General features: G+C 36.6%; 1 protein-coding gene across 4 annotated transcripts in view; it reads left to right on the forward strand.

Moving 5' to 3' along the window:
- The window catches only part of BTBD10 (BTB domain containing 10), an 82,605-nt gene that overhangs the window by 40,281 nt on the left and 15,054 nt on the right, over positions 1 to 27,270 (forward strand). For all 4 annotated transcript variants that reach the window (XM_025357477.1, XM_025357479.1, XM_025357478.1 and 1 more), the window contains 4 exons: positions 14,626 to 14,822; positions 16,670 to 16,955; positions 19,155 to 19,257; positions 22,407 to 22,527. In XM_025357477.1, coding sequence (XP_025213262.1) covers positions 14,626 to 14,822; positions 16,670 to 16,955; positions 19,155 to 19,257; positions 22,407 to 22,527 — 707 coding nt within the window. The remainder of the gene's footprint in view (positions 1 to 14,625; positions 14,823 to 16,669; positions 16,956 to 19,154; positions 19,258 to 22,406; positions 22,528 to 27,270) is intronic.

The raw sequence follows: 27,270 nt of genomic DNA on the forward strand, positions 1-27,270 counted from the left end.
AGATCCCATTTGTCAATTTTGGCTTTTGCTGCCGTTGCTTTTGGTGTTTTAGACATGAAGTCTTTGCCCATGCCTATGTCCTGAATGGTACTACCTAGGTTTTCCTCTAGGGTTTTTATGGTATTAGGTCTAACATTTAAGTCTCTAATCCATCTTGAATTAATTTTCGTATAAGGAGTAAGGAAAGGATCCAGTTTCAGCTTTCTACTTATGGCTAGCCAATTTTCCCAGCACCATTTATTAAATAGGGAATCCTTTCCCCATTTCTTGTTTCTCTCAGGTTTGTCAAAGATCAGATGGCTGTAGATGTGTGGTATTATTTCTGAGGACTCTGTTCTGTTCCATTGGTCTATATCTCTGTTTTGGTACCAGTACCATGCTGTTTTGGTTACTGTAGCCTTGTAGTATAGTTTGAAGTCAGGTAGCGTGATGCCTCCAGCTTTGTTCTTTTGACTTAGGATTGTCTTGGAGATGTGGGCTCTTTTTTGGTTCCATATGAATTTTAAAGCAGTTTTTTCCAATTCTGTGAAGAAACTCATTGGTAGCTTGATGGGGATGGCATTGAATCTATAAATTACCTTGGGCAGTATGGCCATTTTCACGATATTGATTCTTCCTATCCATGAGCATGGTATGTTCTTCCATTTGTTTGTGTCCTCTTTTATTTCACTGAGCAGTGGTTTGTAGTTCTCCTTGAAGAGGTCCTTTACATCCCTTGTAAGTTGGATTCCTAGGTATTTTATTCTCTTTGAAGCAATTGTGAATGGAAGTTCATTCCTGACTTGGTTCTCTGTTTGTCTGTTACTGGTGTATAAGAATGCTTGTGATTTTTGCACATTAATTTTGTATCCTGAGACTTTGCTGAAGTTGCTTATCAGCTTAAGGAGATTTTGGGCCGAGACAATGGGGTTTTCTAAATATACAATCATGTCATCTGCAAACAGGGACAATTTGACTTCTTCTTTTCCTAACTGAATACCCTTGATTTCTTTCTCTTGCCTGATTGCCCTAGCCAGAACTTCCAACACTATGTTGAATAGGAGTGGTGAGAGAGGGCATCCCTGTCTTGTGCCAGTTTTCAAAGGGAATTTTTCCAGTTTTTGCCCATTCAGTATGATATTGGCTGTGGGTTTGTCATAAATAGCTCTTATTATTTTGAGGTACGTTCCATCAATACCGAATTTATTGAGCGTTTTTAGCATGAAGGGCTGTTGAATTTTGTCAAAAGCCTTTTCTGCATCTATTGAGATAATCATGTGGTTCTTGTCTTTGGTTCTGTTTATATGCTGGATTATGTTTATTGATTTGCGAATGTTGAACCAGCCTTGCATCCCAGGGATGAAGCCCACTTGATCATGGTGGATAAGCTTTTTGATGTGTTGCTGAATCCGGTTTGCCAGTATTTTATTGAGGATTTTTGCATCGATGTTCATCAGGGATATTGGTCTAAAATTCTCTTTTTTTGTTGTATCTCTGCCAGGCTTTGGTATCAGGATGATGCTGGCCTCATAAAATGAGTTAGGGAGGATTCCCTCTTTTTCTATTGATTGGAATAGTTTCAGAAGGAATGGTACCAACTCCTCCTTGTACCTCTGGTAGAATTCAGCTGTGAATCCATCTGGTCCTGGACTTTTTTTGGTTGGTAGGCTATTAATTGTTGCCTCAATTTCAGAGCCTGCTATTGGTCTATTCAGGGATTCAACTTCTTCCTGGTTTAGTCTTGGAAGAGTGTAAGTGTCCAGGAAATTATCCATTTCTTCTAGATTTTCCAGTTTATTTGCATAGAGGTGTTTATAGTATTCTCTGATGGTAGTTTGTATTTCTCTGGGGTCGGTGGTGATATCCCCTTTATCATTTTTAATTGCGTCGATTTGATTCTTCTCTCTTTTCTTCTTTATTAGTCTTGCTAGTGGTCTGTCAATTTTGTTGATCTTTTCAAAAAACCAACTCCTGGATTCATTGATTTTTTGGAGGGTTTTTTGTGTCTCTATCTCCTTCAGTTCTGCTCTGATCTTAGTTATTTCTTGCCTTCTGCTAGCTTTCGAATGTGTTTGCTCTTGCTTCTCTAGTTCTTTTAATTGCGATGTTAGAGTGTCAATTTTAGATCTTTCCTGCTTTCTCTTGTGGGCATTTAGTGCTATAAATTTCCCTCTACACACTGCTTTAAATGTGTCCCAGAGATTCTGGTATGTTGTATCTTTGTTCTCATTGGTTTCAAAGAACATCTTTATTGCTGCCTTCATTTGGTTATGTACCCAGTAGTCATTCAGGAGCAGGTTGTTCAGTTTCCATGTAGTTGGGCGGTTTTGATTGAGTTTCTTAGTCCTGAGTTCTAGTTTGATTGCACTGTGGTCTGAGAGACAGTGTGTTATAATTTCTGTTCTTGTACATTTGCTGAGGAGTGCTTTACTTCCAATTACGTGGTCAATTTTGGAGTAAGTACGATGTGGTGCTGAGAAGAATGTATATTCTGTTGATTTGGGGTGGAGAGTTCTATAGATGTCTATTAGGTCTGCTTGCTGCAGAGATGAGTTCAATTCCTGGATATCCTTGTTCACTTTCTGTCTCGTTGATCTGTCTAATGTTGACAGTGGAGTGTTGAAGTCTCCCATTATTATTGTATGGGAGTCTAAGTCTCTTTGAAAGTCTCTAAGGACTTGCTTTATGAATCTGGGTGCTCCTGTATTGGGTGCATATATATTTAGGATAGTTAGCTCTTCCTGTTGAATTGATCCCTTTACCATAATGTAATGGCCTTCTTTGTCTCTTTTGATCTTTGATGGTTTAAAGTCTGTTTTATCAGAGACTAGTATTGCAACCCCCGCTTTTTTTTGTTCTCCATTTGCTTGGTAAATCTTCCTCCATCCCTTTATTTTGAGCCTATGTATGTCTCTGCATGTGAGATGGGTCTCCTGAATACAGCAGACTGATGGGTCTTGACTCTTTATCCAGTTTGCCAGTCTGTGTCTTTTAATTGGAGCATTTAGTCCATTTACATTTAAGGTTAAGATTGTTATGTGTGAACTTGATCCTGCTATTATGATATTAACTGGTTATTTTGCTCGTTAGTTGATGCAGTTTCTTCCTAGCCTTGATGGTCTTTACATTTTGGCATGTTTTTGAGATGGCTGGTACCGGTTGTTCCTTTCCATGTTTAGTGCTTCCTTCAGGGTCTCTTGTAAGGCAGGCCTAGTGGTGACAAAATCTCTAAGCATTTGCTTATCTGTAAAGGATTTTATTTCTCCTTCACTTATGAAACTTAGTTTGGCTGGATATGAAATTCTGGGTTTAAAATTCTTTTCTTTAAGAATGTTGAATATTGGCCCCCACTCTCTTCTGGCTTGTAGAGTTTCTGCCGAGAGATCTGCTGTTAGTCTGATGGGCTTCCCTTTGTGGGTAACCCGACCTTTCTCTCTGGCTGCCCTTAAGATTTTTTCCTTCATTTCAACTTTGGTGAATCTGGCAATTATGTGTCTCGGAGTTGCTCTTCTCGAGGAGTATCTTTGTGGCGTTCTCTGTATTTCCTGGATTTGAATGTTGGCCTGCCCTACTAGGTTGGGGAAGTTCTCCTGGATGATATCCTGAAGAGTGTTTTCCAACTTGGTTCCATTTTCCCCCTCACTTTCAGGCACCCCAATCAGACGGAGATTTGGTCTTTTTACATAATCCCATACTTCTTGCAGGCTTTGTTCATTTCTTTTTCTTCTTTTTTCTTTTGGTTTCTCTTCTCGCTTCATTTCATTCATTTGATCCTCAATCGCTGATACTCTTTCTTCCAGTTGATCGAGTCGGTTACTGAAGCTTGTGCATTTGTCACGTATTTCTCGTGTCATGGTTTTCATCTCTTTCATTTCGTTTAGGACCTTCTCTGCATTAATTACTCTAGCCATCAATTCTTCCACTTTTTTTTCAAGATTTTTAGTTTCTTTGCGCTGGGTACGTAATTCTTCCTTTAGCTCTGAGAAATTTGATGGACTGAAGCCTTCTTCTCTCATCTCGTCAAAGTCATTCTCCGTCCAGCTTTGATCCGTTGCTGGCGATGAGCTGCGCTCCTTTGCCGGGGGAGATGCGCTCTTATTTTTTGAATTTCCAGCTTTTCTGCCCTGCTTTTTCCCCATCTTTGTGGTTTTATCTGCCTCTGGTCTTTGATGATGGTGATGTACTGATGGGGTTTTGGTGTAGGTGTCCTTCCTGTTTGATAGTTTTCCTTCTAACAGTCAGGACCCTCAGCTGTAGGTCTGTTGGAGATTGCTTGAGGTCCACTCCAGACCCTGTTTGCCTGGGTATCAGCAGCAGAGGCTGCAGAAGATAGAATATTTCTGAACAGCGAGTGTACCTGTCTGATTCTTGCTTTGGAAGCTTCCTCTCAGGGGTGTACTCCACCCTGTGAGGTGTGGGGTGTCAGACTGCCCCTAGTGGGGGATGTCTCCCAGTTAGGCTACTCAGGGGTCAGGGACCCGCTTGAGCAGGGAGTCTGTCCCTTCTCAGATCTCAACCTCCGTGTTGGGAGATCCACTGCTCTCTTCAAAGCTGTCAGACAGAGTCGTTTGCGTCTGCAGAGGTGTCTGCTGCTTTGTTATTGTTTACTGTGCCCTGCCCCCAGAGGTGGAGTCTACAGAGACAGGCAGGTTTCCTTGAGCTGCTGTGAGCTCCACCCAGTTGGAGCTTCCCAGCAGCTTTGTTTACCTACTTGAGCCTCAGCAATGGTGGGCGCCCCTCCCCCAGCCTCGCTGCTGCCTTGCGGGTAGATCACAGACTGCTGTGATAGCAATGAGGGAGGCTCCGTGGGTGTGGGACCCTCCCGGCCAGGTGTGGGGTATGATCTCCTGGTGTGCCTGTTTGCTCAAAGCGCAGTATTGGGGTGGGAGTTACCTTATTCTCCAGGTGTTGTGTGTCTCAGTTCCCCTGGCTAGGAAAAGGGATTCCCTTCCCCCTTGCGCTTCCCAGGTGAGGCAATGCCTCGCCCTGCTTCAGCTCTCACTGGTCGGGCTGCAGCAGCTGACCAGTACCGATCGTCCGGCACTCCCCAGTGAGATGAACCCAGTACCTCAATTGAAAATGCCGAAATCACCGGTCTTCTGTGTCGCTGGCGCTGGGAGTTGGAGACTGGAGCTGCTCCTATTCGGCCATCTTGCTCCGCCCCCCCCCCCCTTTGAACTCTTAATACCCCTTTTTTGTGAAACCACCAATATGTTTTCTGTTGCTCTATACATTATTCTGTATTTCCTAGAATTTTATATAATTTATTTTTTGGGGGTGGGGAGAGATCTGGCTTCTTTCATTCAGTGTAATTATTTTGAGATTGATTCATGTTGTAACTTGTGTCAGTAGTTCATTCTTTTTTATTGTTGAGTAGTATTCCATTGTGTGGATATATCGCAGATGGTTTATCCTTTCACTTGTTCATAGACATTTAGGTTACAAATAAAGTTTTGAGCTGTTACAAATAAAGCTGCTAAGAATGTTTGTTTACAAATCATTTTTTATGGATAATGTCTTCTTTTCTTTTGGGTAAATACATAATGGAATGACTGAATCACATGGCTAGTTTATGTTTAATTTCTTAAGAAACAAACTGTTTTTTGAAACAGTTTCTAAAATGGTTGTACCATTTTCCATTCCTACCACAAGTGTATGAGGGTTCCATTTCATACACGTACTCATCAACACTTGATATAGTCAGTCTTTTCATTTAGCCACTCTAATGTGTAATGATGTAACAGTGTTTTTAGTTTGCATTTCTTTAATGACAAGTGACGCTATCATTTCATGTACTTATTTTTTTATCTGCATATCTCACATTTTTTCCCGTTATTTTGAGAGTTCTTTATATAGCTTACATGTCAGTCCTCTGTCAGATATATGATTTGCAAATATTTTCTCCCAGTCTGAGGCTTGTGTTTTTAGTCTCTATTATTTATTAATTTTTTTGAAACAGCATCTTGCTCTGTTGCCCAGGCTATAGAGTGCAGTAGCATGATGACCATGACTCACTGCAACTTCGAACCTCTGGTCTCAAGCAATATTACCACCTTGGCCTCTCAAGTAGCCGAAACCACAGATGCCTGCCACCACTCCTGGCTAATTTTTAAAAAAATTTTGTGTAGAAATGGTCTCACTATGTTGCCCAGGCTGGTCTTGAACTCCTGGGCTCAAGCTATCATCCCGCCTCAGCCTCCCAAGGTGCTGGGATTACAGGCTTGAATCACTGCGCATAGCTTCTTTTCATTCTCTTAACACTGTTTTTTGAAGATCAGAAGTTTTTGATTTTGATGAAGTTCAATTGTCGGTTTGTTCTTTTATGCATTGTGCTTTTTATTTCTAGAAGTTCTATAGTTTTAAGTTTTAGATTTAAGTGTGTGGTCCATTTTGAGTTAACTTTTGTATATGATGGGAACTATTACGCAGAGTTCCTTTTTTTTTTTCCTAGAATTGTTGAACGTGAAATACCTATTGTATATTCATTTGTTCCAGCACCATTTGATGAAAAACTCTTTCTTCTCTGAATTGTGTTTGAGCCCTTGTTGAAAATGAGTTGTCTAGATATGTATGTAAATTCTTTTCTGGAGTCTTTATTCTGATTCATTGATGTATGTGCCTGTCATTATGCCAGTAGCACATTTTACTCATTGCTACAGCCTTTTAATGAATCTTGAAATCAGATCGTGTTAGTCTTCCAACTGTTCTTTAAAAAAAGTTATTTAGGTTATTCTAAGTCATTTGCATATGCATATGAATTTTGGAATCAACTTGTCACTCTTGACAAGCAAGCCTACTTGGTTTTCCATTGGAATTATGTTGTATCTAGTAGATTAACTTACGGAGAAAATTGACTTGTAAAGATGGTAGGTTTCTCCATTTGTTTAGGTCTTCTTAATTTCAATAATGTTTTATAATTTGCAATGTGTGAGTTTTTCACATCTTTTGTCATATTTATCCCTAAGTATTTCAGGTTTTGATGTTATTTGTAAGTGGTGTTTTTAAAATTTCAATTTCAGGTTGCGTATTCTTGGTATGTAGAAATAAAGTTCATTTTAAAATACTGATTTTGTGTTCTGCAACCTTGCTGAACTTACTGGTTCTAGTAACCTTTTTTTTTTTTTTTTTTTTTTACTAGAGTCTACAATAGATGATCATGTTTTCTGCAAATAAAGATAGTTTGACATCTTAATCAATCTGAATGTCTTTTCTTGCCATATTGCACTGGCTAGAATCCTCAGTACATTGTTGAAGAAGAGTGACAGTGGACATTCTTATTTCTGATTCTTGTTTCTGATTTTAGATGGAGAGCATTTGGTCTTTGATTACTATTCTTTTTGTATGTATTGCTGGATTTGATGTATTAAAATTTTGTTTAGAATATTGATATTTGTGTTCTAAGATTTGTGGTTTTCTTTTCTTGTAATATTTTTTCCACTTTCTTTTACGTCAAAATTTTCTGATTTCCTTTTTGATTTCCTTACTGCTCTGTGAGTTGTTTAGGTAAAGGTATTATTTAATTTCCAAGTATTTGGGAATTTTCTAGATATTGGTGTCTGGGCAATGTTGGTCTCATAGAATGAGTTGGGAAATACTATCTTCTCGTCAATTTTCTGGAAGAGCTGTGTAGGGGTAATATTATTTCTGTCTTAAATGCTTGGTAGAATTTGTCAGTGAAGCCATATGAGCCTAGAGTTTTCTTGGAGGGAATGTTTTAAACTACAAATTAAATTTCTTTAGTAAACATAGAGCTATTCAACCTTTTCTTAAGTGAGCTTTTTTGTAGGTTTAAATTTGTCCATTCTGAGTTGTTGAATTTATTGGCTTAAAGTTGTTTATAATATTCTTTTATTATTCTTTTAGTATCTGTAGCCTCTCTTATTTCTGACATTGGTAGTTTGTATCTTCTCGATTTTTGTCCCAAGCAGTCTGGGTGGAGGTTTAACAATTTTATTGACTAATGTCATTTTTCTTAGACCTTTCTTCTTTTCTAATATAGGAATTTAATGCTATAATTGGCCCCTAAGTACTGTTACAATGTCATACCATGCCACAAATTATGGTATTTTGGGTTTTTTCCCACTTTCTTTTAGTTCAAAATTTTCTAATTTCATTTATTGCTCTGTAAGTTGTTTAGGTAAAGATATTAATTTCCAAGTATTTGGGAATTTTCTAGATATCTCTATCTTTGAATTTTGGTTTAATTCCATTGTAATCGGAGAACATACTTTGTATGATTAAATTCTTTTAAGTTTATTGATACTTGTTTTATTGCCAAAATATGATCTATCTTGATAAATGTTCTGTGTGCACATGAAAAGCATGAGTTTTCTGCCCTTTTTGGGTGTTCTGTAAATGTCAGTGAGGTCAAGTCAGTTGATAATGTTACTCAAATCTCATCAATCCCTACTGATTTTCTGTGTATTTTTTCTCTTAAATATTGTGAGAGAGGTGATGAAATCTCTGATGATAATTGTGGAATTGTCTAGTTCTCATAGTTTTATCAGTTTTTGCCTCCTGTATTTTGAAGCTCTCTCATAAGGCAGAAAAACATTTGGATTGTTATGTGCACTTAATAAATTAACCCCTTTATGAAATACATTAGTGATATTCTTTGTTCTGAACTCTGCTTTGTCTGATATTAATATAGCCACTCTTGCTGTCTTTGAACTAGTGCTAGCATAGTGTATCTTTCCTCATTCTTTTGTATTGAATCTCTTTGTACCATATAGCATGTAGTTGGACCTGGCTTTTATTATTATTATTATTATTATTATTATTATTATTATTATTATTTTAAGACAGGGTCTCCCTCTATTGCCCAGGCCGTAGTGCAGTGGTGCAATCTCTGCTCACTGCAGCCTTGACCTCCGAGGCTCAAGCGATCCTCCCACCTCAGCCTCCTGAGTAGCTGGGACCACAGGCATGCACCCCACACCCAGCTAATTTTTGTATTTTTTGTAGAGATGAGGCTTTGCCACGTTGCGAAAGGCTGGTTTCGAACTCCTGGGCTCAAGTGATCTGCCAGGCTGGGGAATCTAGTTTTTATATCCAATCTGATAATCTTCACCTTTTATGGTTTAGACTGGTTACATCTAAATGCTAAGACTATCTGTATTTAATGTGATTATTGACATGGTTAAGGTTAAGTGTTATCTTGTTATTTATTTTCCGTTTGTCCCATTTGTTCTTTTTCCTTCTTCCTCCCAATCCCTTTTTTCCTTTGCCCTCTTGGATTAGCCAAATCTTTTTTTTATGATTTTATTTTATCTTCTTTTTTGGTATATTAACTAATTTTTTGTTTTCTTATATTAGTGGTTGCTTTAGTATTAACAGTATACATCTTTAACTTATCACAGTATACCTTCAAGTGATGTTATACTGTTTCTTGTGTGGTGTAAAAACCTTACAATAATATACTTCGATTTCTTTCTCCCAGACTTTGTGCTGCTGTAGTTATATGTGTATGTTATAAACCCCTTATTCTATTATTATTATCATTATTGTTTAATCTTTTATAGAGATTTAAACAATTAGAAAAAAATTATATTCTCCCATGCAGTTACTTTTTCTAGTGGTCTTCATTTTTTTGTGTAGATTCATGTTTTCATCTGGCATTAGCTTTTTTTTTCCTCCCTGAAGGACTACCTTTTAACTGTTCTTGTAGTGCAGGTCCTCTCATGATGAATTCCTTTGTCTTTTTTTGCCTGAAAATGTCTGTACTTTCTTATTTTTTTCCAACAAATCAGTGCAGATCCTTCTTATTTTTGAAAGATGTTTTTAGTGGCTATGGCAAACCTAGGTTGACAGGGTTTGTTTTCATTTTTTTCTTTGAAGTATGTGTGGAATTTGTTGTGCATATTGAATCTGTGGGTTTGTAATTTTTGCCAAATTTGGAGAAAGTTCAGATATTACTTCCCTTTTTTTCCTTCCCACTTCCTTCATGGACTCCATTTATACCTATATTAGGCCACTTGAAATTGACCTGCAGCTTACTCATGCTGTTTATTTTTCTGTTTTCTCTGTCTTTTTTATTTTGAATATTTCCTATTGCATTGTCTTCAAATTTGTTAATCATTTCTACTATAATGTGTAATCTCCCATTAATTCCATTCAGTGTGCTTTTCTTTTTTAAAGTTATTTTTAATTGATGTGTAACATGTAATAATTATACATATTTAGAGGTACTGAGTGATATTTCAATACATGTATACAGTGTGTAGTGAGCAAATCAGGGTGATTAGTATATCTATCACCTCAAACATTGATCTTTTTTTTAAATTATTTTTTATTATTATACTTTAAGTTCTAGGGTACATGTGCATAACGTGCAGGTTTGTTACATATGTATACTTGTGCCATGTTGCTGTGCTGCACCCATCAAATTTTTAAAAAATGTCGGGAACATTCAAAGTTCTGTCTTCTAACCATTTGATAATATATAGTAAGTTATTGTTAACTATAGTCATTTTAAAGGGCCATTTAGTATACTTTTTATCTCACGTGTAAACATTTTTATCTCTGGAAGCTTGATTTGCATCTTTTTAATCCTGTGTGTCTCTACATTTCTTTTTGGAGGGCTATGGTTATAGTGACTTTTTAATATTTTTATTTCTCATTGTAACATATGTGTCAGTTCACGTTTTATTTCACTTGATTTTTTCTCCTCATGGGTTATGTGTTCTCACTTCTTTGCATGCCTGATAATTTTTGATTGGATGCTATACATGGTAAACTTTACTTCATTTGTGTGTTTGATATTTCTTATACTTACAAATATTCTTGAGCTTTGCTTTAGGATTTAGCTATATGGAAACAGTGTGGTCCTTTTGGTCTTGATGTTAAAATTTGTTAGGGGAACTGGAACAGTGCTCAGTCTAGTTGTAATTATTTCCCATTTTAGAGTCTTCTAATTCTCTTCCCAATGCCCTAAAAATTATTAGGCTTTCCAGTCTGAACTAGTGGGAACAGGACTTATTCCTGGCCCTGTATGAGTGCTGGGCACTATTTCCTTTAATCCTTTGAGTTGGTTTTTTCCCCAGCTTTTCATAGTGTCCTCACATGTGTGACTGGTATCCAGCTCAGTACTCAAGGAGGACTCTGCAAATTTCTGAGGTTTTCTCTGTGTTACTTTTCCCTTAGAACTCTAGCCATCTCTTATCCCAGTGTCTCAGCTCCATGTCTTTCACTCACAGTCCACTGGGTTCTGCTCGTGTTTTCCCTCTCTGTGTTTACTTTGCAAATGCTCTCAAGATAGTAATTTGGGACAATTGTTGGGCCTATCTCATTTGCTTTCCATTTTTCAGTGATTGCGCTCCTTCATTGCCTGATGTGCCTTGTCTTGCAGACTATTGTTTCATATATTCTGTTTGGTTTCTTGGGTTGTTTCAGACAGGAGTATAAACTCAGCCCTTGTTATTCTATCTTGGCTGGAAATAGGTATTAGGGCTAATCTAGTCTTCATGTCCTTACCTATCCTTAGTTCATGAATCCCAAACGCTTCAATGCAGCCTGAAGCAGAGCTTTCCCCTCTGAACTTGCTCATCCTCATTTTCTTTTGTACATATTAACTGTTTTTGCCTTTAGAGTGCTTTCTTAATCTAAAAGTATTGAATTAAATATAGTAGGACATAATTTATCTTCCATGACATCTGATTTTGAAGGTCTGATTCAGGGTTCAGTCTATGTGGGAATTAAAAGAAAATATGAAAGTGTATTATGACACCTTTTGAATTCGTTTAAAATCTAAGTGTTTTAGAAATGAAGCCAATATTTTAGCAGTGTCTAGTCTTTCAGCTACAGAGATGTCTGGTGAAAACGCTTTTTTAATTAGTCAGTCTGCGTGGCCCTTACTCACACTGAACATTTAGCTTGTATTTGTCTTACTCGTAGTTGTGCTTGTACCTTGTCCATTAAATTACCAGAGTCACATTTAGATAATGTGCTTTCTTATAGTTGAAAATGGTGAAAATTTAGCCGCCAGAATAATTTGAAGAGTTATTTTTTCTATATATGATCTTTGTTCTATTTAGTGTGGATTCCTTTTTTTTCCTACTTTAGAAAACAAGCCAGAAATTCCAGTATTCCTACTCTAACGATTTTTTAAAAACATGAGTGCAGTAGGATCTTTTGATTTGTTCTGTTTGAAAGAAAAGATTTTGTTCTATTGATGCAGCTGTACTCTGATTTTTTTTTTCACTAGAATGAAGGTGGGAGTAGAATTTTTCTCTGTAGGTTTATGAGAAACAAATAACTGATAAAGGCTGTTAGGTTGCCTTTATTTCCCTAGAAGTAACTTTCAGGATAAATACAAAGTCAACTTTATCTTCTGTCCTTGTAGTCTGTTATAGCAAGGTGATGACTGATTTTTATAATGAAAGAAACCACCAAAATAACAAAAAATATTAAAGCTAATAAAATCAACCAAAGAGATGACCCAGAGACACTGAAAGATTTTGCTTTCTGAATCACCAAGATTAAATTTTAACTCATATGGTTTTGCTAAAGGAGACCAGTATAATATTATGAAAGGGGCACTGGAATGAATCAAAAGGCTTAGGTTATAGTGTTATTAGCATTTCTACTAAATACTATGTGACCCTGAGCAAGTCTTGCAGTTCTGAACTTTAATATCCTCATCTGTCATAACTAAATAAACCAACATTTCTTGAGTAATTATGTTGTGCCAGGTACATTGCTGGTCAGCTTACTTATTATACTTCATTTAATTCACCTATTAACCTTAGAAAATAAATAGAATCTACATTTTACAAATGAGAAACCTAAGTTTCCAGAATATTAAGTATCATTCAAAATGTCAAGCAATAAGCATTAGACAATTTTACTTTAAAGCCATGAAGTTCCTTCTGTTTCTAAAAAGTACTTTAATATTTTTAAACCATAGTATATGCTAACATAGCAAATTTTCAAATTGCTTAAACCATAGTATATGCTAACATAGTAAATTTCCAAATTGCCTTAGGTCTGGCTTTATTATTTTTATTACCATCAGTTTTCTTATTTGCAAAATGTACTCTAATTATTGAAATTTTATCTATTTGTCAGGAGCTGGACACTAGTGATACACTAGTGGCTACTCTATAGCAATGTCTTTTTTCTTTGAGATCCTAAAGCATTTATTATCTAATACCCATTTAGTAGTTACGTATTTGGGAACTGTTTAGTAGTTTTATATTTGGAAGTTGGGATAACTCTTTTTTTTTTTTTTTTTTTTTTTTTGAGACGGAGTCTCGCTCTGTCGCCCAGGCTGGAGTGCAGTGGCCGGATCTCAGCTCACTGCAAGCTCCGCCTCCCGGGTTCACGCCATTCTCCGGCCTCAGCCTCCCGAGTAGCTGGGACTACAGGCGCCCGCCACCTCGCCCGGCTAGTTTTTTGTATTTCTTAATAGAGACGAGGTTTCACCGTGTTAGCCAGGATGGTCTCGATCTCCTGACCTCGTGATCCGCCCGTCTCGGCCTCCCAAAGTGCTGGGATTACAGGCTTGAGCCACCGCGCCCAGCCTGGGATAACTCTTGAATTGTTTAAAGTTCTGCATGTTCATCTATTACTGCTACACTTAGAAAACAAGCTCCTGAGGAAGCTTCTTTCTGTTGGCATTTAACATAGCATTGTACATATAGTATGTGTAACTTAATACATAATTGTGTTAAAATATTCTGTAAACTGGACTATTTTAATCAACATTCTGAGTTTTTCACTTCTAGTGGAGAAGTTTATTATATATAAGATATTTTTAAGTTTTTAAAAATTCTGTGACTTTATGTAGTCAGAGTAGGTAGGTTTGTTAGGTTTTTCAGAGAAATATTTTTCTTTCCTTTTTTTTTTTTCCCTGAGACAGAGTCTTGCTCTGTCCCCCAGGCGGGAGTGCAGTGGCGTGATCTCAGCTCACTGCAACCTCTGTCTCCCAGACGATTCTTGTGCCCCAGGCTCTTGAGTAGCTGAGATTACAGGTGTGTGCCACCACACCCAGCTAATTTTTGCATTTTTAGTAGAGACAGGGTTTTGCCATGTTGGCCAGACTGGTCTCGAACTCCTGACCTCAAGCGATTCATCCACATTGACTTCCCAAAGCTTTGGGATTACAGGTATGATTCACTGCGCCTGCCTGAGAAATGCTTTTCAGAAAAACTTAAAAAAAAAATCATAGTGTTTTGAAAAGACTCAACTCAAAGTTGGTTGATTGAAGTTAGCATGTAGACTTATTTTGTTTGGCAGGGAGACTAATTTATTTGCCCCATTCCTCAGTTTTTTAAGAGTTCCAGAAGCTCTTGCCTTCTCTTTTCCCCCACAGTGAAGGAAATCAAAAGAACATTTGAGTAACATTTAAGGTATCTGGGTGATCTACTACTATTACTACAACTTCTACTAACTCATATGTTAGTTAACCTTTCTAAGCTTTAGTTTTCTCGTTCAGAAAAAACTGAGTTCAACTATGCAGTCTTCAAAGACACATTCCACAATTTTTAAAGCCTACAAGTTTGAGGTAAATTAGGTTTCAGAATTGGAAAGTAGCATTTCATTTTTGCACTTCAATATATTAGTTTTATGTTACTCGGGTTTTTCTTTTAAAATGTTTGCAATCTTACGTTCTGCTTTTATGGTTAATTTTCCTTTCTAACTTATCAGTACATCCTCGCGTATTGCTAAGGGAGGAGTCGACCACACCAAAATGAGTCTACATGGTGCTAGTGGGGGTCATGAGAGATCAAGAGATAGACGAAGGTCAAGTGACAGATCACGAGATTCATCTCATGAAAGAACAGAGTCTCAACTCACTCCTTGTATTAGAAATGTGACTTCTCCAACACGACAGCACCATGTTGGTATGTAAAATCAACTAACCTTCCTAACAGTTCTTAAAAACATGCATTTACCTTTTTAAAGTAGTAATGACATTGAATTGTGCCTAATACAGCAGAGTGTAATTAGCTTCTTCTATTGAGTTGTTTCTGTTTTAGTTGAGCTTGGTTCTTGCTGTGAAAGAAAAAACAGCTTATTAAATGCAAAGTGAATGTGAATTTTTTAACCTCTGGTGCAGTCTTATAAAATAAGTAATTTGAAAAGCCTTTGAAACTGTGATACATAGATTTTCAAAGTTCTCAAGTTAATTTTTGTCTTATGAAATATATAGCAATAGTTTGTAGTAAATTATTGATTGGAGTTTAGTTATTATCATGCTAACAAAGGACCTGAAAGGTAGAATAGCCATTATGTTATTTATTCTGATTTTTGACAATATCTCAAATTTAATAATAAAAATAGATGAAAGGTGTGATGTGTTTTACTTTGTTAGTAACTAGCTCAGGTCTTTCCCTTCCTTCCTATTCATTATTATGAATGACCGTTGTTATCCCAGGTGAACACATGGTGTGACTATAAAACACCAGCTGAAGAAGAGGTACCTTAGCATGTGAGCTTGCTGATTTTTATTTTCTCCCGCAGAAGGGACAAATTAAAACTTTGACTTACTATATGCAGCAGTAGTTTCTGATAATCTGTTGTAAATAAGAATCATTAATATTAGGGTCTAATTATGAGAGAAGTTGTCAATGTTTCAGTTGATCCTTGAAGTCAAACTAGCACTTATAAGCCAGACAGCAACAAAAGTATAAATTAGAGTTGACAGTTTGTTACATGAAAAAGTCAGTATCTGGGAGTAGAATAGCAGGATATGATACATTATTTCATTAATACTGCTTTAGCAAATTTTGCTTTTGGGATGCTACCAGTATTGTAGAATCAGGCAATAAAAGGGAGGCGTCAGAGTATCTCTGGAGATATGTCAAACCTAATTATATAATCAATAATGCTGTACAGAGTGTTCTAAGTAGTTTGAGTCATAGAGGAATTTGGCAAAAGCTGATGAAACTGATGAGATGGAGGTACATTTTTAGGTCACCTTTAAAGTTTAGCGATCTAGTCTCTAAGTGAAACATATCACAAAATCTTAGTTTTTATTTCAGACTGTAATTATAGATCATAAAATTTGTAGCAGTACTTTATTCAACAAACTTGAGAATGAGAAGAAAACAATATATCATGAGCTACTAAAGCCACTTTATTTGGTAGACATAAAAATCATTAAAAATAAATAAATACTTCTTACTGCCCTTAGTGAATTTCTTTCTTTTTTGTGGGGGATGGGGGCCTTCTTTTTTTGAGATAAGTTGCTGGTTTTAGAATGCCCTTATTAACATGGTGAGATTCTAAAGATTGTACTTTGTGTTCTCAGAATAGTGTTATCCCTTTTAGTAATTAGGACAGCTTAAATTGGTATTCTTATTAATCTTTTACTGTAATAACTTTCAAAGCATATTTATTTTACTTGTGAGAATATTCGGTTCCTTGGGTTTCTATTTTTAAGTGAAGTAAAAATATAAAATTTTCCTTAATCTTGATGTTAGTTTGGGTTAGCATTAGTCAGCTATACATCTTTTTTAAAAGTCTACAACTAAAGATTTTAGAAAGCATTTTGATGTTTTGGGTTTTATTCCTGGAACTAAATGAATGTTTATGGTGTTCTGTTAACATGTTATTTGAAACTGAAAAGTAGAAATGCTGTGACTTAAAACAACTTTTATAAATCAAACATTTAAAAAGATATATATATATATAGATCTTGAATTTTTAAAAGAAAATTTCCTAACTTTGTCTAACATCTTTATTTCAGAACGAGAAAAAGATCACAGTTCCTCTCGTCCAAGCAGTCCACGTCCTCAAAAAGCATCCCCAAATGGTTCCATTAGCAGTGCTGGGACCAGCAGCAGAAACAGTAGTCAGTCAAGTTCAGATGGTAGCTGTAAGACATCTGGGGAGATGGTGTTTGTATATGAAAATGCAAAAGAGGGAGCTCGGAATATAAGAACGTCAGAACGAGTGACACTAATAGTGGATAACACTAGATTTGTTGTAGACCCATCCATTTTTACTGCACAGCCAAATACAATGTTGGGCAGGTTTGTATTATTGCAGTTATTTGCATTACTAATTATAAGGTGCTTTTACCGCCATTGTTTTTTCGTTTAAGTTTTACAGTAATTCTCTGTTGAAATGTAACATTTCTGTTTTACAGATGAAAGAACTGAGCTTTGGAGGCTAAATTACTTGTCCCAAGTTAATACAGCTAGAAAGTGATAGAGTAAGAACTTGAACTTGGTTTTATTTCTAGTGTTCTTTGTAGTACCAGTAGAAAATAGCAAATAGTTATTGAAGTCAGGATACTAAAATGTCTTTACATATTGAGACTGTAAATTTAATCTAACCAGGTGAATTTAGCAATGAAAATACGTTTCCTGCACTTGAGTTCCCATTGAATCACAAAATATAAACAATCAGCATTGTTTAAAGGCAGAAAAAAAAAAAACCAATAGGTTGTTTAGCTGTAAAGTCAGCATGAATTGTCGGTTTGATGTAGATACTTAAAAAAAAAATAAAAAAGGAATGTCAACAAGTAGTTAGCAAAATGAAGGAAATAATTGTCATCTTCTGATTTGTGCTGGTCCAGAGTAATAGATCTATTTAAAGTTTGCAGTTACGGGAACCACAGTCTAAGAAGGATATAGACAATAGAGACTTGATTTTTCCCCGTGTCCAAACTATACCTTTTAATTGTAAAATCAGTATCTTTGGTTACACTACTATCAAGTGAAAGGGCATGTGCATGAAATAGAAATTTATATGAGATAAAAACTTGTACTTTACTAGATTGCATATGCAGTGTGTGTGTGTGTGTGTGTGTGTGATTTATCATTGTCTCATAATACAGAATAAATGCTGCCGTTGTGATATTGTATACATTTTTGAGTAACTAAATATTTTCCTTCAATGTTAACACTATGCTTTATATCATGAAAAAAATATCTTTGAACTATAGGCTTTTTTTGTGTTTTTAGTGTTGTAGGGGAGGATTATCGACAAATTATCAGGAATATGACTTGACACTGTTAATAATACTTTATATTTTTACATCAGATATATAGAAAGAATAAAAAGTACATATTTGAAATTTTGGCTGTTATATTTTCTTAAAAAAAAAAAAGTTTTTAAGTGTTCATATTGATGTGAAAAGAGTAGCTTTCCCCTTTTGTAAAAAGTTTAAATCATGACATTTGATTCCTGAAAGACTATCTTCTTTTTCTTCTTTTTCAATTAGCAAAGCCTTCTTTTTATGCTGATTGACTAAAGTGTGTCTTTGGGGATGAAAATTAATATTCATGGGAACTGTAAAAAGCAGTTGGCATTCTTTTGGAAACTTTGACATAAAAAAGCTTTGTTGTTCATAGTTTTCTGTGTTACAACGAAAGAGAAAACTATTTGAATTAGGAAACTATTAAGTAGAATACTTAATTCAACCGTACCATAGGATCTAGAGGTTCACCTTTCTTTAATCATGATTTTTATATTTTCTGGAGAGTACTAGAGTACGTTTTTTATTGTTAAGGACATATTTTGGAAATTGCACTGTTGAAGGGCCAACAAACATGACTTGAAAAAAACATAAAGTCATTTGTATTTTCTTATGTAAGAGCTTTTTTTTTATTTTCTTAAACTTGCCATTGTCCTATTTCTTAATTCCTGTCTATCCCAGCATTTGATTGCTTGTTTTTCAGTTCCAGGAGGCAAGTCTAATAATTTTGAGTAGGATTTGTTACATTTATAGTTAAGATTGTGAAATGTAAAACAACCTGACTTGTCCTGTATCATATCACTTTGTCTCAGGTTAGCCTGCTATTATGTGCTGCGTTATGGCATTAACTGTACAATGAAAACAGCAGTTTTAAGGAAAAAGCACAGATAACATGGTTTCCCTTTTTTTTTTCTTCCTGATAAGATTAGTATTAAAAACTCACCTTTTTCCCTTGATTAATTGATTGGTGTTGTTTTCTGAGGAGAAGTGGTAGGAAAGCTCTTTAGCTTCTGAATTTTGTTGTTTATTTTAGTGTTGCTTAGAGAAAATCTATACTAGTGTTCCCTACCATCAAAAAGAAAATGTTTTTAATATTCCTTCTTTTATGATGTTTGCCAGAATACATTAATGATAAAAATTCTTGACTAATTTAATGATATAATTCCTTTTTACATTTGTACATGAAATCTATTTTCCCTTTCGAAGGAAGTATTCTATTGACATATTTCTCAATTATTTACTATCATAGGATGTTTGGATCTGGCCGAGAACATAACTTTACACGACCTAATGAGAAAGGAGAGTATGAGGTGGCAGAGGGAATTGGTTCCACTGTGTTTCGAGCTATTCTGGTGAGTATTGACTTAATCATAAGACCCCTTCTTAGTAGGTACTTGGATTAGAAGCAGAATTCTATTTGAATATCTCTCTGGAGTTATTCCAGGATATTGTTTTTCCTTAAATACCATTTAATTCATCTTTATTTTATTTTGTTTATATTTTTATTTTGCAACAGGGTCTTCTTGCTCTTTCACCCAGGCTGGATGGAGTGCAGTGGCACAATCATAGCTCACTGTAGCCTCAACCTCCCAGGCTCAAACAATCCTCCTGCCACACATTCCTGAGTAGCTGGGACTACAGGCATGCACCACGATGCCTGGCTAATTCTTTTTGTTTTCCTTTTTTATAGAGACGAGGTCTCACAGTGTTACCTAGGCTGTTCTCAAACGCCAGGGCTCAAGTGATCCTCCCGCCTTGGCCTCCCAGTGCTGGGATTGCAGGCATTGAGCCACCATGCCGTGTTCTCATCTTTATTTTAGTACATACAGATAATATAATAGAAACAAATGAATTTTATGACCTTCAGGATGATAAGATAGGGGATTATTAATCTCTTAGGTTTGCATATGCAGTTCTTTCAGGTATTTAGTAACATTTCTGGAGTCATATTTACTTCTCTTTCTCTTAAATGCAGTAAATCGATCATTTTTACTGTCTGAGAATGAATATGACTACTACTTGATTCTATTATTTTATTGCACATAACTAGCAAACTTAGAAACATTAAAAGTCATCTCCAAAATGTATTTGTTAACATCTTTGGTTTTTTGGTTTTTTCCCCAGACAGGGTCTCACTCTGTTGCCAAGGCTGCAGTGCAGTAGAGTGATCACGGCTAACTGTAGCCTCGACCTTCTGGGTTTAAGTGATCATCCCACCTCAGCCTCCCTAGTAGCTGGGACTATAGGCATGTGCTACCACACCCAGCTAATTTTTTGTATTTCTAGTAGAGATGAGGTTTCACCATATTGTCCAGGCTGATCTTGAACTCCTGAGCTCAAGCAGTCCTCTTGCCTTGGCCTCCCAAAGTGCTAGAATTACAGGTGTGAGCCACTGTGCCCAGCCGATGTCTTTGTTTTAAATTTTTTTTTGAGGTTTTAACCGGTCTTTTTTTTTTTTTTAATATTTTAATTTATCATACAGAGCCCCTACTTGTAATTGAAATTCAGTGATTTTGGTTCATAAGGCTGGATGCAGTGGTTCATGCCCATAATCCCAGCACGCTAAGAGACCAAGACAGGTGGATGGCTTGAGTCCAGGATTTCAAGACCAACTTGGGCAACATGGCAAAACCCCATCTCTACCAAAAGAATATATCCAAAAATTAGCTGGGCGTAGTGGCATGCCTGTAGTTCCAGGCACTTGGGATGTGACGGTTACTACGGGACTGAATGAAGGGGGATGAACGCAGGGATGAAAAGAAAGACAACATAATCTGGTTTAAAGAAGGGGCTGGGGGCTCCTTGTTTCTAGCGAGCAAGGACCTTGAGCTTCCACAGCCCTTTGTATTTACTGGGGACAAAGAACCGGGAGAAGGTGCTGTTGGTTAGCTGCTTAATTTATCACAGGTTCACATGATTGCTAACAGACTTCAGTTGTGCGTAGACAATCACAAGAAACACTGCACCTGGGGCGTGACTGTCCTCAGCATTAGTTCTGGGCGGCAGATGCAGTTTCAGTTTGCCAGCAACCTGCTTTCATGAGAACAGTTTGCTGTTTGCTCATATAGCCTCCAGTGGTATACTGAGTCGGTCACCGCCCTCATTCTTTCGGCCTCCAACACTTGGGAGGCTGAGGTGGGAAGATCTTTTGCGCCAGGAGGCGAAGGTTGCAGTGAGCTGAGATCACACCATTGCACTCCAGCCTAGATAACAAAGTGAAAACCTGTCTCAAAAAAAAAGAAAAAAAAAGGTTTGATAGTTTGTGACAGTTTGTGCCACAGCCTGAAAATACCGTTTTCTTAAGTAGTTTGAGGGAAGGGAGGATTCTGTGATGGAAGACAGATCAGGAAAGTAGTTGATCTTGATCAGGTGAATAGTCATACAAGTACCAGAAGATGTTTCACTTCCATTGATGCAGCAACCTTAGAAATTGTGTTACTGGTTACTTTGGTTCTGAACCTCAGGAAACTTGAGACAGATCTTTTCGTTTGTTTGTTTGAGATGGAGGCTCGCTCTGTCGCCCAGGCTGGAGTGGAGTGGTGCGATCTTGGTTCACTGCAACCTCTGCCTTCTGAGCTTAAGTGATTCTCCTGCCTCAGCCCCTTGAGTAGCTAGGATTACAGGTGTGCGCCACTATGCCCAGCTAATTTTTGTATTCTTAGTAGAGACAGGGTTTTACCATGTTGGCCAGGCTGGTCTTGAACTTCTGACCTCAGGTGATCTGTTCGCCTCGGCCTTCCAAAGTTCTGAGATTATAGGTGTGAGCCATGGTGCCTGGCCGAGCCAGGTCTTAATTTTGGGGAAAAAGTGCTTTTTTAGCTGTCCATATTTCCCCTTGTGGAATTGAAAAGAATTTTTGTCACTCATCTCTGAAGTAACTTATCTGTGATTCTGGGCTCGTCCTTTAACAACCTGTTACGTAGATTTTCGAAATAATTAGTATTGCTTGTCATCATATGGAATCACCAAAGGGTAGTATTAGAAGAAGAATATCTAATGGTATGTCTTATTTTACATATTTTAATACCTGAATAGGACTATAATTCTGTACTAAAAACCTCAAATTTTGTTAAATTATCTAGGTAGTATTTAAGGTAGCATAATATATCATTCAATTTCCTTACTTTTTAAAAAAAATTTAAAACTTTATGATAGTTTTATACAAATATAACTTGTAGAAGAAAAATACATATGCATTGGTATAATGCCATAAAGAAGACATGAATTAGGTAACAGGGAGCCCTACATTCAAATCTTACCTTTGCTTTTAAATAATTGTATGACAGGGTCAGTCGATGAATTCATTTGGACCTGAATTTTCCTTATAGGTAAAATGAAAAAGTAGGTGAACGGAGGTCTCATCTAAGATTAAACTTCCACATTTCAAAGATGTCAGAGTTCTCTACTGTTTCTGAAAATGTTACCAGCTCTACCTTAATAATAAGTTTTGGCTACCTTGTTCTCCAGAGATTTTATGCTTTTCTTACTTTTCTTTTTCCAGGATTACTATAAAACAGGAATAATCCGTTGTCCTGATGGCATATCTATTCCTGAACTGAGAGAAGCATGTGACTATCTTTGCATCTCTTTTGAATATAGTACTATTAAATGTAGAGATCTCAGTAAGTATGATGTTTTGTGTGTAAGTGGTTTGTATAATTAGAATATATTGGAACAAAAAGCTTGAAATTAGTGCTATTTACCTAGTTAGACTTAAAGTATTATTTGAATTATGAAGCATTCTAGATTATTAATGAAAGTTTGCAAAGACCTTGATAATCTCCTTGTGCAATTTTCCAAATATTTTTTTCAATTTTAATAATTTTCTTTTTTGACAAACCCTGATTTCCTCCTAGACAGATTTGTTACCAGTTTTATCTCCTAGATTTGGATCCTTGGCTTTGGTCAAGTGTGGTCATTTGGCTTCATTTCTTTGATCACATCATCCAAAAATTTATAATTTTTTGTATTACCACATATGATGATATGAGCACTATGGAAAACACAAATAATTCTCAAAAACAATACCTATCATTAAAGATCCTAGATTGAATGTCTAGCCCTCATTTATGCATAGGATTAAATGACTTCATCCAAGAACTTCAAATATAGTCTCAAAGCAGTGTGTAGAATGTTGTAATCCCAACTCTGGTATTCTTCTCTCACCATTTCTTCAGCACCCCTACTCTGATTGTTACGCCAACCCTAAGAAAAGATGTGATTATGCACAAAAAAGTCAAAATAGTGTATGAGAAGTATCAAATGTTGATATTTGATATCAATATTAAGTACCTAGATACTTAAGCCAGCACTTAAGTGGTTGGAGAGGTTCAGAGGAAGGGGAAGTCATTGTGGGCTAGAGGACTGTGGAAGAGTTTAGTGGAAATAGGTAGTAAAGAATGAACTGAATGATTTAGAAAGACTAGATAGTATTGTTTTGGGGAATTATTTGTGTCTTCCATAGTGCCCAGGATATCATCCTACATGGTAATACAAAAAATTCTAAGACCTGAGGTTTCTGGAGTAAAGATGTAGTAGGTATACTTTGGAAATACAGTAGATCCAACATACAACTGTACATTTGAACAACGTTGCTGAGTTTTTGTTGTTGTTGTTGTTTTTGAGATGGAGTCTCGCTCTGTCACCCAGGCTGGAGGGCAGTGGTGTAATCTCAGCTCACTGCAAACTCCGCCTCCTGAGTTCAAGGGATTCTCCTGCCTTGAAGGGATTCACTCGCCACCACACCTGACTAATTTTTTCGTTTTAACAGAGACAGGGTTTCACTATGTTGGCCACATTGGTCTTGAACTCCTGACCTCAGATGATGCACCCGCCTCGGTCTCCGAAAGTGCTGGGATTACAGGCGTGAGCCACCAGGCCTGGCCAAAATTGCTGTTTTTTCACATCTTAAAAAATGATTTTAGGGGCTGGATGCAGTGGCTCACACCTGTAATCCCAGCACTTTGGCAGGCCAAAGCAGGCGGATCATGTGAGGTCGGGAGTTCGAGACCAGCTTGACCAACATGGAGAAACCCCATCTCTACTAAAAATACAAAATTAGCCAGGCGTGGTGGCGCATGCCTGTAATTCCAGCTACTCGGGAGGCTGAGGCAGGAGAATTGCTTGAACCCGGGAGGCAGAGGTTGTGATGAGCCAAGATTGCGCCATTGCATTCCAGCCTGGGCACCAAGAGTGAAACTCCATCTCAAAAAAAAAAAAAAAAAGTTTTAGTTGAAACCATGAGCATTATAGATCTCTGATTTCAAGTTTTGTGTCTTTTCATATGACCATTTAAATTAATCTTTATATAATTTGATGTTGAATTTTGGTGACTGGCAGAGATAGGAAAAAAACTAGAATTTTTTACAGATGATGTGAATCTCTTAGTTCTGCAATCTTTTGTTGTGCATAGTTTACCTTGTCTTAATACTAAGTATCTTTTATTTATTATGAATTAAAAGTAAGGGTTTTATGTAAAATATGTGTAATATGATTATCCTAGACTTTTAGCTTTTCAGTAATATTTGTAGTTGTTTTTAGATTACTTGTAATATATGTTACTAAAAATTTAGAGATTCCCAAAGATGTTTTTTAAAAAACTATATAGAATTTGAAGAGATGGATATGATCTTTTAAAAATGATCCAAAAGTAAATTTTTTTTTCTTGCAAATATATGCCCTTGCTGAATATTTGGAATGGCACTTTGCACTAAAATATCTGGGCTTATGTCTTAATTTAAGAAGAAATTATACAATTTGCTCGCATGTTCTCTCTCTCTGGTTGAGGCACTCTTTTTCAGTTTGTGGCATTAAACTAGTTTGGACTTGAGGGCAGAGACTATATCTTTTTGACTTTGTGTCTATGGTGTGTAGCACATCCTAAGGACTCAACAGAATGTTTGCTGAATTAACAAATTATTGTATTCTCTTGTGTGTTTTTAGGACCCTCTTCCACTGGTTGTCCTCTCTGGTATCATCAGTCTTTCCCTTTCTCTGTGTAGTAAACCTCAGGCTGAAACATACTCAAATCTGACTTATGTCTATTCTAGACGTTCAAAAACATTCTCATTAAAAATAACTCGAACTTTTCATTGGAATCCTTTGAAGTTAACTTTTCAGAAGAATTAACATATAGCTCCAAATGCTGTCTTCCCATTTATTCACACTTTTGTGTCTTTAAGTAGAATTTTATCATTTTCTTCATATAGTGTGCTCTGGTCCTGTTAATATTTTGTGTTTTTATTATTGCTGTGTGTAGAATATGTTTAACTTTTCAAACTGCTAACTTATAATAAAGTTACTGAATTTTGTACATGTAGCCACCCCATAGAACCCTGTTTGTTTCTAATGATTTTTTAGTTGATCCTCCTATATGCCTCATAGTTAATTGACTATGTTACAAATAACACTTTTTATGTCTTTTTTTTGTCTTGTCAAATTGGCTAGAAGATTTTGAACAATGTTAAGTTTAATGGGAATTCTGGCATCTCTGTCTTTAAAGACATTTCCCTGGACGTGGGGCTAATGTCTATATTCCCAGCACTTCGAGAGGCTGAGGTGGGGAGGAGCACTTGAGCCCAGGGGTTCAAAATCATCATAGGCAACATAGTGAGACCCTCTCTCAAGAAAAATAAAGTCATTTCTTTTAGGCGTAATTATAATGTTACTCATTTTTTTCTTGACTCTCCCTTCCTTTGGCTTTTTGGCATCCTTCTTCCTGATCCTTGGAATGTGGTTGTTCTCCTCTGTTAGCTACTTTCTCTCTCACAGAATCTGCACGTATTCTAAGTGGTGCTATTCATCACTGTGGTGTCGAATATTATCTTTATACTGGGGATTTCGACCTTTTATCTTTAATTTCTAAGTGTCAGGTTTAATTTTTTTTAATTTTTATTTCAATTGTTTTTGGGATACAGGTGGTTTTGGGTTACATGGATAAGTTTTTAGTGGTTATTTCTGAGATTTTGGTGCACACATCACCCGGACAGCGTACACTGTACCCAGTATGTAGTCGTTTGTCCCTCACTTCCTCCCAGCCTTCCCCACCGACTTCCCAGAGTCCACTATATCATTCTTGTGCCTCTGCGTCCTGATCAACTATTCATTTCTAGTTTACCATTTAACTTGTCCTTTTGTCCCCTCTTCCTTCTTAATCAAGCTTTTTATGAGTTTCATGCGTGTAGTACCTATAGTAATGAACAAAGACAGACATTGTCCCTGCCTTTATGGAGTTTATAGTCTAGTTGGGAAGACAGACATTTAACAAGTAATAAAAGCTGTGAAAAATGCAGTGAAGAAATGAGATATTATTAGAAGTGTATGACAAAGGGTCTGTGGAGAATCATTATCTAAGTGCCATTAAAGCTGAAACCTGAAGGAGTGGCAAAGAGTGGGGGAAAGCTGACCATACAAGCAGTAGAAATGATATGTGCAGAGGTTTAAGTAGTAAGGAATATGACATTTAGGGAACTCAAAAAAAGGCACGTGTGGCTAGAGCAGAGGGATGGAGTATGAGTGGTGAGGAATAAGGCCTGAGAGGTAAAGAGGAAACAAAATTTATTAATTGAACAAATATTTAATGGCTCTACTCTGTACTAAGCACTGTTCTAAGTTTTGGGGATTCAGCATGAACAAACCAGGCAAAACTTTCTGTTCTAATGGAACATACACTCTATTGGGAAAAACATGTGATAAACAAAGTAAATAAATCATATATGGTATGTTAGTGATAAGTGCCAAGGAGAAAAAAGTGAAGAAGTTACTTAGAGGAACCAGAGAAACTTTCATTGGAAATAAAAATTTAAATTCCAAGCAGGGGTTGCTAGTGAATGCACACAATGAAGGAGTTTGTCTCGTATATTTGAGAGCAGCAGAGAGGCCAGGATAGTTGGAGTGGAGTGAGTGAGAGTGTCAGTAATATGAGATGTGGTCAGAGAGGTAACAAAGCACCTAGGTCAAATAAGGCCTTTATGTTTTGGCTTTTACTCTGAGTGAGATTGGAAGATATGGGAGAGGTTTGAACAAAAGAGTGATATGATCTGTAAGACTGTCACATTGTACTATTTCATGGGAGCCCTGTTCACACAGAAGTCCATGTAGAGTTGTTAAGTGTTATAATCCTGACCTGACTTAAGGTTTAAAAGAATCACTTCTGCAAATTTTTGCAATCTACTCATCTGACAAAGGGCTAATATCCAGAACCTACAAAGAACTCAAACAAATTTACAAGAAAAAAACAAACAACCCCATCAAAAAGTGGGCAAAGGATATGAACAGACATTTCTCAAAAGAAGACATTCATACAGCCAACAGACACATGAAAAAATGCTCATCATCACTGGCCATCAGAGAAATGCAAATCAAAA

This window comes from Theropithecus gelada, chromosome 14, assembly GCF_003255815.1.
Source record: "Theropithecus gelada isolate Dixy chromosome 14, Tgel_1.0, whole genome shotgun sequence".
NCBI lineage: Eukaryota > Metazoa > Chordata > Mammalia > Primates > Cercopithecidae > Theropithecus > Theropithecus gelada.